Below are 9,445 nucleotides of genomic sequence, written 5' to 3'. Positions count from 1 at the left end.
CTTTGGAGACCTGTAGGGCCGTGAAGCCAAGTATCTCTGGTATGCCCAGAACCACAGTTCTCTCGCATAGCTCTCTTGAGTGAGTGAATGAGTTGTTCTGAGGACTCGTGGTGGAGGTGAGGAATTGGAATCCTCTACAGATGGGTGCCCAGACATGTCTGTCTGTCTGTCTGTCTGTGTTGGACGTGACATGAACAGGAACCCAAGTTAGTTCACTGTCTGCTTCCTCACACCTAGTGCCTGACACAAGAGAGAGCATACATGCATGATTTTGGCGCAATATCTATGCAAGCTGGGGTTGGGAGGTGTAAACTTGCTTAAGGTGAAGCTCGTGTTCGCGCCCTAACATCCCCCTTCACAAGGGAAGACATCAGACTAAAGCGACTGGTTGTGCACAGGATCCGGTCGAGATGCAGACTGCGTTAGGAAAAAGTGAAAAGGAGAAGACAGGAGCCCCACTGTTGAAGGCAAGTCGAATCTTTATGTCAATCTGCTGTATAGACAGTTTTGTACAATGCGCTCTCAGTGGGACTTTGGACGTTTACAGTTTTAGAATTTCTTAGCATTATCTCTGGTGAGCGCGGGGAAATTTGCATACATAGCACCGGACACGGCCCCGATTTGCAGGGCCACTCTCCTCTGGAGACACTGGCCAACTTTGCAGAGGTCTGGACCGTGCGCGTAGTCAGATTTTTCAGAGCACGTGACAGATTTGCAGAGGTTAGCCCCGGGTCATTTTTCTGGCGGGCAGTTTTGCAGAGCCTGCGGGCCCGCCAGTTCTGTAGAGAGCGCTCTACCCGCTCGGTTCCCGATCCGGCTGGGGTCGCCCAAAGCTTGCAGAAGGCGGGACACAGCACGTGGGCGGCGAGGGCTTCCCGCTCGAGCTTCCCGTGCGAGCTTCTCCGGCGGCTGGCTCCGTAAAGCGCTCCCTCAGCTTCCCGGGCACAGCTCCGCCCGGCTCGCCCGGCCCGTCCGCTCCTCCCCCTACGCCTCCGGGACTTTTACTTTCAGTTTCCCCAAAGCTGCCCTCGCCCCTCGCGGAGGACGCACGCCGTCGTGGGCTGCTGGCTGCCGCCGTGGGAACGGTAACTTGGGCCGCCATCGCGGCTTTCCCGCCCTTCTTCCGCGCGGTCCCTCCTCCCGCGCGTCCCCGCCCCGGGTCCCCCTCCCTCCCGCAGGCTCGCAGAACCTGCTTGCAAGGCACGGTGGCTCGGTGGCTCGGAAGGCTGCGGGCTCTCCATGCCCTCAAGCCAGCGCTGGCTTTGCTCAGCATGGCGTCCCGTGGCCTCCTGGTCTGGGGTCTGGCGACATCCGGTGCCATTCCGGATGTAACAGGGAAGAAAGAGCGGGTGTAGATGTGGCTGTTTGAACCTGCAAGGACTACCTTGTCAGACTGGCCCGGAGCTTAGGCGCCGCCGGTCCACTCAATGGGAATCTGGGGCCGTCCTGGTGACTTATGCTCAGGGAAAGAGGGAGTTTTGTGCACAGATCTTTGACCAAGGCAAACTGCTCTTTCTTGTCGGGGACCCTCGCATCGGGACTCTTGCAGTGACTTAAGATGGTGAAAAACTTGGCAGTGTGGGCTCCAGGCGACACCTCATCTTTACTCGTTAGGCTTTCGGGTTTATGGGAAAATAAGTTTCCTGGGAGGCGCAGGCGGTGTTTGTAAGTAGTTCACAGTTCTTTCTCTTAAGCTGAGCTTACAGACGAGGCCCAGGTTTTCTGTTTGACAAGCTATCTCTTCCTTCAGAGTTTGACCAGCCTGACCTTACACGCACGAGCGTGCGCGCGCGCACGCGCACACACACACACACACACTCCCTCCCTCCCTCCATACTGTTAAGGCCTTCTGCAGAGAACATGGGCAAAGTCTCTGGTTACCTAACCGTGTGAACCTCAGGTGGGTAGTGTGGCAGCCTCAGGACTTTTTCACTTAAGGGAGAGTGAATTTGGGCAGGAGGCGAGTCTGTTCGATGTCACTGTGTTAGGGAAGGGCAGCCTGCCTCCTCAGGAATACGTAAGTTCAGGCAATAGCCAGACCCACCCTCAGTACAACCTGCTTCCCGCCTGTTCGAGTCTACTTTCTGTTGCCGAGTAGACACCGTGACCATAGAGAGGAAAAGTTTTGTTTCATTTGACTATTTCGGGTCACAGTCTGTCATTGCGGGAAGTCGAGGCAGGAGCCTGGAGGCAGGAAATCTGATGACACTGAGCTAGCATTTATACACGGCCTGGACCCAGCTGACTACGGCTGGCACCACTACGGCAGGTGGCATCCCAGTATCCCAGTGGCCAAAGTCTTGCAAATAGGAACAGCCACACTGTAAGACAGGGGGAGTTCGGGGTAGCCCAGGAGTGGCCAGACGTATTGTTTTCTAAGCAACCTCTTGGGAACTAATACACACAGAGCCCCAGTGACTCCTTAGTGCATCCCATCTCCACAACTAGCCTTCCAACCCAGGAGCCTCTGGGGGACCAGTGACAGCCAAACCGTAACAGCAGGCATCACACATCTTAATGCCATTTAAAGAAGACATCCCGTGCCTCTTTACGGTGGGCAAGCACTGTCTCTAATGCTCTTTGCAGCCCCTGAAGAAGGTACCGAAAAGTCATGCTAGGACGGTCCCTCAGGCCACACCGTTGAACCCAGATGAGATGGCTTTCTCGGAGGGTTTGGAGATAAAACCAGGACTCAAAACCAAGAGTTGGCCTGACTGTAATGATGTCACCGAGGTTAAGCACCCCACTTGGTCACTACCTGAGATCCTTGAGTGTTGCCAAGACTCAAGCAGATCAGCACAGGGGTGAGGAAGCTACTGGGTTCTTAGCCTTCCTGATTAAAGAGTCAAGTCCACTGCCACTGATGTGGGCTGTTAGCAGGAAGAATTGAGACTTAGACTCCTGCTTTTAAGATGTATTATAGCTCCCAGTGTCGGGCATCTCATTCTCTGGTCTGTTTGCTCTGATGCTGTGGGTCTGTGGTGACGGGGCAGGACATCCTGGTGGTGAGTGTACGGTGAAGCAAAATTGTTCACCTCAGGGCAACCAGGAAGATGCTTTAGGCCTCCAACAGATGGCGATGTGAGCATTGTGAAGAAGACACGTGGCGAAGTCTCCCACTGACGCCAGCTAGGGCTGACATGGGTGTGAAGCCATCTGCTGGAGCGGAGTCAGTGTTTGTAAGGAACACAGACTCTCCCTCCCCCAGCAGTCAACAGTTTTTCAGCAAGGAGTGGGTTCCTTATATCCTCAGGCCTGTGTCAGCTTTCTGTCAGTATAATGAGTACCTGAGGTGATCAATTTAGAAAGAGTAGTCTGTTCTGGGTCACCACTTTAGAGTTTCCAGCCTGTGATTACCCGGGCCGGTTGCTGCGGACCTTGTGCTGATGGAGCGCAAACTGGCATATACTGGTCGGTTTTTCCTCACAGTGATCAAAATCTGAGAGGGAAGCCTGAAGAGATTTCTCCCTTTACAGCGGTGGTTCCTAACCTTCCTAAAGCTGCAACCTTTTAATACAGCATCTCATGGTGTGGCTCCCCTCAACCATAAATTATTCTGTTGTTACTTGATGACTTTAATTTTGCCACTGTTACAGTCATGCGGTAAACATCCAATATGCCCCAAAGGGTTGAGAACCCCCACTTTAGAGAGATTTTGGTTCCTGGTTCAGGTCTCAGTCCACCTGTGGCAGAGCAACGTGGCAACGAGGTGTTGATTCAATGCAGTTGCTCTCCTTGTGACAGCCAGAAAGCAGGGAGAGGCTGCAGGAAGGGTCCAGGTACAGGCTACCCTTCCAGGAAGCTCTCCCAATGCCCTACTTCCTCCAGCGAGGCCACACCTCCGGAAGCTTCACGTGGTGCGCCACCAGCTGGAGACCAAGCAAGCCTGAGTCAATACTTGAGTCTGTTGGAGGCTCATTTCGTTCGAGTCACAACCGTACGGCATTGGCTTTTATGACCTATTGTAGTAGATGACAGAAAACCGAACACCAACCCACGCCCACCACTGGCTACTCTCTGGGGCCTGCGTTCTCTCTGCCTCCGTGGCTAGCCCCATCAGCCGCAGTCTATCTCGAGCTCTCCGCTGTGGACTCTGCTCACATTCCCAGCTTCCGCGCCCTGTGGTTATTGCCACAATTCCCAGTAACCCGGTAAAACCAAAACACAATAAGCTTGTAATTTAGCAATCAGATTTATATCAGTAGATTCTCACTCCACAAAAGGTCCACATAATAAACTCAGAGCCAATTGATGTTGATATAAACTCCTCACCTAGATAAGAGAAATTGTCCTGTAATAATCCATCCCTTATAAAATAGTCATAGCTACCTGTAGCTAATTAAAGCCACACGGGGTGGGTCATCCTTCTCCTCCTCCATCTTCCTCCCCTTCTCCTCTCTCTCCAACCTTTCAAAAACTCTGTTCCTGCCTTTTTCACTGCCCAATCACAGGCCTTGTCTTATCTTGTGCCTGCCCTCACCTCCATATAGACTTCAATCCACAGCCTCTGAGAGACCGTCAGCATCAGGGAGCTTACCAGGAGGCCTCAGACTTTGGGGGAAGTGGCACACCAAATCCAGACCAGCCATATCTTTTGTGCATTTATTTACTTATTTATCTGCCTATCTATTTATTTATAGCTGATGTTGCTATCCGGGTGTGTGAGTTCCTTCCGTACACTCTCAATCCTCGGTTTTGGGCGTTAGCCTTTTGATGTACACATTTTCTTCATCCATCCACTGCTCTTGAAATGTGTTATTCTGTTGCAGCTCCTTAGAGAAGGAGCTGGCAGTTGAGACTGTCACAGGCTCCCTGCTGTCTACACTTCTGAGAGTTTTACCTCTAGGTGCTGGAATCTCTGCTGAGCTGACACCTGCATTTCCGGGTTGTAGTTTGCTCTGTGGGGCGTGGCCAGAGTTGTAGTTTCTAGGGCAGGATCAGAGCTCCTATTCTGGAGTCACAAGGACATATATTCTCTCCCCCTCCTTCTCCCTCTCCTTTCCCTTTCCCCTCCCTCTCTCTTTCCCTCCCCTCCCTCTCCCTCTCCCACCTCCCACCTCCCCCTCCTCTCCCTTTCCCCCTTCCTCTTTCCCTCTCCCACCTCCCACTCCTTCTCCCTTTCCTCCCCCTTGTCTCTCTTCCCCCTCTCCCTCCCTCTCCCCCCTCCTCCTCTCCCTCCCTCTTCCCCCTTCCTCTCTCTGTTTTATGGATCTTAGGTTTAGCCCTTAAGATTAAATTTGGCAAAAGACTTAAGGCCACACAAGACTTTCCTGGCCACAAAACTTTGACTTGTTAGGTTAAAAGATACTTGAGGGGTTGGTTTCCAGGTAGGTCTTAACAAAAGGCCCTGACTTGTTAGCCTTAAAAAAAAAAAAAAAAAAAGATACTTGAACTCATGCCTTGCTGATGACCCTGTACTGATGAAGTGTATGTGAACACAGACCACAAACTGCCGGGTGTGTTCTTTCCTCTGTGCTGGCATAAGAGACCTGATCTGAAAGATCTGTGCCCTGACCAGAAACATGTCAGCGACTGTGGTAAGGGGGCTTGCGGTGTGCAGAGAAACATGGCGGCCATCTGATTGCTCCCGGCCACTGCAGACGTGACCTCAGGTTCCTTCCTGACTCAGTTCTTTCTCCACTGGCCAGAAGCCATGCCAAGCCTCTCCTTCCCCCTCTCCTCCCCTCTGCTCCTCTGTCCTTCTCCTGTCTCTCTGTCATCTGCTGGAAGGTAAAGTACGGTGACACTTCGGAGCTGTCGTCCCCAGAGCCACTACTTGCCTCCATGGGTCTCCACCCCCAGATGCCGTGCCTTGTCCCATTCTGGAACGCAGAGTATTCTATAAAAACAGACTCCACCTTCTTTTCCAACTGACTGAAAACATCCCTAGGCCAGCCCTGACGGGTATGCACATACTGTCCCTGGAGGCTGAGGCCTCCTACCACGTGCTCAGGTCCCAGACCGCAGAAAGCTGAAGTTTGCCAGTTGTCTGTGGTGACTGAGAGGAAACGAGGATTTGATTTGTGAACACTCATCCCAATATGGATCCTCCTTGGACCAGCTGTATCTTTGTTTAGCTAATTCTATTCCCATGGGGGTATTCATTTCCTCCAGCCTTCCACTCAATTAATATTTATTTAATAAGCACCTTCTGTGTGCCAGATGCCTCTACCACAATGAGTTTATATTGTCCTTCGGGAGCCAAGCAATTAGCGGAGTACAAATAGATGGAAAAATAATACAAGAGCCAAGCAGCAGTGAGCATGGAGAAGCAGGCAGGTAGTAAATGTTGGTGTCTGCTCACAGAGAGAAAACAAACAGACAGTGTGTAACAGGCAGACTTTATTCACAGAAACAAGTGGGCCAGTCTCCTGACACCTGTCCCAGAGTGTGAAGGGCCTTCGAATCCAAGGAGGCGGGTTAAAAACTGAATTTTTAAATAGTGAGGATCGTTTGAAGATGTGTGCACGTGGTGTGTGTGTGCGTGTGTGACTACAGACCAGAGGTCAACCTCCGGTGTCTGTCTTTCCAGGAGGTGACCTACTGTGGGTCGCTCTGCCCTGGAATTCCCAGTTCAGCTAGGTTGGCTTGTCAGTGAGACTCCAGGATCCACATGTCCAGCATCTGGTCTGGGGTTACAAGCACAGGGGATCAGACTCAAGCCCTCATTCACCCTTGAACTGCTGAGCTATGCCCAGAAGACTCTTGAAGGTTCCTGAACAGGAGACTCATTCGATGGCAGTCTGCTTCGAATGGGCAGATTGTGTACAGTGAAGATCATGTACACAGACAGACACACACACACAGATACACACAGACACACACACACACACACACACACAGAGACACACACATATACACAGATACACTGAGACACACACACACACACACACACACACACACACACACACACACACACACACACATGCACGCACACCTGCAGTGAAGAGAGCTCCGTGACTCCAGAGTTACTGCTGCTGTTGAAGTCTGTCAGCAGCTTGGGAACTGAGGAGATGCTCTGAGCTGAGAGGCTCTGGTCTCTTTGTGTTGGTTACTTGGTCTCTGGAAGGAGGGTGCTCATACAGTTGGTGCTCATGAATCCAATCGCACTAATACACTGATGGTGCAGCAACTCTGGAGCTTAAATACACAAAACTGCTCATCCCTACGTTTAACTCACTAAGAGCTACGCCACCTAAACATGCTAAAAAGAGGGGGCTGCAGTTTGCAGAGTGCTGCTCTATAGTTCCTAAACCCCACACACAGAGCCAGGAGCCTTGGCACACAGTTGAGACTGGTGGTGCTCACTGGCCGGCCAGCCTACCCTAACTGGGAGATCCAGGCCATGAGGGAACCTGGCTAAAAGCACAAGGGGACAGACAGTGTCTAGGGAATGACATCCAAGCTGTGGCACGCACATGTGCACACACACTGACTTGCTCACACATGACTGCAATACACAATCACGAGGCTAAGACGCCCCTTTGCATCTCTATGTCTCTGGTTTGATTTCCCTCCTAGATGACAGACGATCAGGACTGTGCTGCAGAGCTGGAAATGGCAGATTCTTCGACGGAAGACGGAGTTGACGCTAAGCCAGACCGCTCCACCATCATCTCATCCCTTCTCTGGTAAGTTCTCTTCTTTGCTGGACTCATCACCCCTCAGCCACGTAGACCCACGTCACACCAGGGGACACTCAGGAGAGGCTCATGTTGGACCTTCTAGCTTAGGCAAGGCCAGGGAGGCCGCACTGTGCTGTGAGGCTTCCTGCCCACAGTCATGTGTTTGAGGGACAGTCCCCAGGAGTGAGAACCTGCTTTCATCAGAGCAAGGCTGGGACTGCTGATGCCCACAGGTAGGGAACATGGCTACTGAATGGCAGAGTTTGGGTTCTGGGAATAGCAGATACCAGGGCAACTTGCTCCTGGGGTGAAGCGGGAACTGCCTGTGCCCAGGTCCCCACCTTTCCGGAGTTCATGTTGTATTCTAGTCTGATGTTTATGAGTAATCACACCTTCATTCATTATTCGTATTAGCACATTTAATCCATGTGTATTCCCCGGGGGATGGGCCCCTCGTTGATGCATCTGGTGGTTCAGGAAACTGAGGCACTGAGGTTTCATCACTTTTGTTACGGGTCAGTAGATGGTTGTGCCTAAACTGGTGTCCAGACAGTACCAGCAGCACTCACATGAATGGATTTCTGTTTAAAAAGAGGGCTGGGCCAGCAGGGTGACCCAGTGTCCCAGGCCTGCCGGCTGGCCGGAATTTAGCCCCTGACCCCACGTAGTGGAAAAACTGACTTCCCCTGGGTTCTTTCACTGTCACACGCACACAATCAAATAAGTAATATAATCTCAGAGGAGGACTTCAGGGGAGCAGAGGACCCGCGCACCTTCTTTTGATCGTGGTCATGTGCGGCATTTCCTGAGGGTCAGGCTTACCCCTCTTCTTTATATGGTAATCCCCGCCCCCATCTGAAATGTCACCGCCTGATGTTTCAATTACTCATCAACCACGGTCTGAAATTGTTAAATGGGAAGAATCCAGAAATGAGAACTTGGTTGGTTCTTAAGGGGCACACCACGGAGACTGTGACTCAGTCTGATGTCACGCCGCTGACCCGTGCAGGATGTGTCATCTCTCTGTTCAGGATGTTAGCTCCCAAGTCGTCCCTTGGGCTGTGACAGCACTGTGCTGTCACATGCTGTTTTATTGGAGAATGCCTCCAAAGGGCCGGTTCTTAGCGCTGCGCTTCCTACAGGCCCCAACGAGGGTGCACGAGTTCTTTCTTTAAGCAGAAGTTCTCAGCCATGGAGGAAGTAAAAGCTTGTGTTCAGGTTGCTGACCTCTGCCGTAAGAATGGACTTTTTCAGGGGCCTGGGGAGATGCCTGTTGTTTACTCACTTACCGTGCAAACAGGACGACCAGAATTCAAATGCCCAGACCCCGTGTAGGTGGGTGGTGACCTGCTCGAAGTTCAGCCACTGGTTAAGACTAGCCGAATTGTGAGCTCAGGAGTTGAATGTGACATTCCCCCTCACTAAAGAAGGTGGAAGAGCTGAGGAGGCTAACTCCTGGTGTCGACCTAGGGCCTCAGCGTGAACACACCAGCTGCAAACATGCCTGCACATACATGCAAAGGACATACACAGGTGTGTGAGCATGTGTGCACGCGCGCACACACACACTTTGTGAAAACGGAAAGGGAAAAAGAAGGGAGGGCCTTCTATTGTGACGTTGCAAACAAAGGAGATGTATTAAGATGCTGTGCCTCTGACAGTGTGAGCCTGTCCACCATGCTGCTGACCTCATTGTGGTGGAAAGACACAGGACATTAGGGTTTGGTATTGCCTGTAGTTTGGGGGCCTCATCAATGGTCCTGGAACGCATGCCCCACTGTTAAGAAGGGACCACAGTGCTTCCTAAGCCATTCTCACTA

General features: G+C 51.9%; 1 protein-coding gene across 1 annotated transcript in view; it reads left to right on the top strand.

Annotated features, from left to right (window-relative positions):
* Positions 1-965: 965 nt before the first annotated feature.
* Positions 966-9,445, top strand: part of Casp7 (caspase 7) — a 38,519-nt gene continuing 30,039 nt past the window's right edge. The window contains exons 1-2 of the mRNA XM_032892264.1: positions 966-1,085; positions 7,522-7,631. Coding sequence (XP_032748155.1) covers positions 7,522-7,631 — 110 coding nt within the window. The 5' untranslated portion in view covers positions 966-1,085. The remainder of the gene's footprint in view (positions 1,086-7,521; positions 7,632-9,445) is intronic.

The sequence above is a fragment of the Rattus rattus genome, chromosome 2 (assembly GCF_011064425.1).
Source record: "Rattus rattus isolate New Zealand chromosome 2, Rrattus_CSIRO_v1, whole genome shotgun sequence".
In the NCBI taxonomy this organism is placed as follows: domain Eukaryota; kingdom Metazoa; phylum Chordata; class Mammalia; order Rodentia; family Muridae; genus Rattus; species Rattus rattus.
This window is presented reverse-complemented; position numbering and strand designations above follow the sequence as displayed.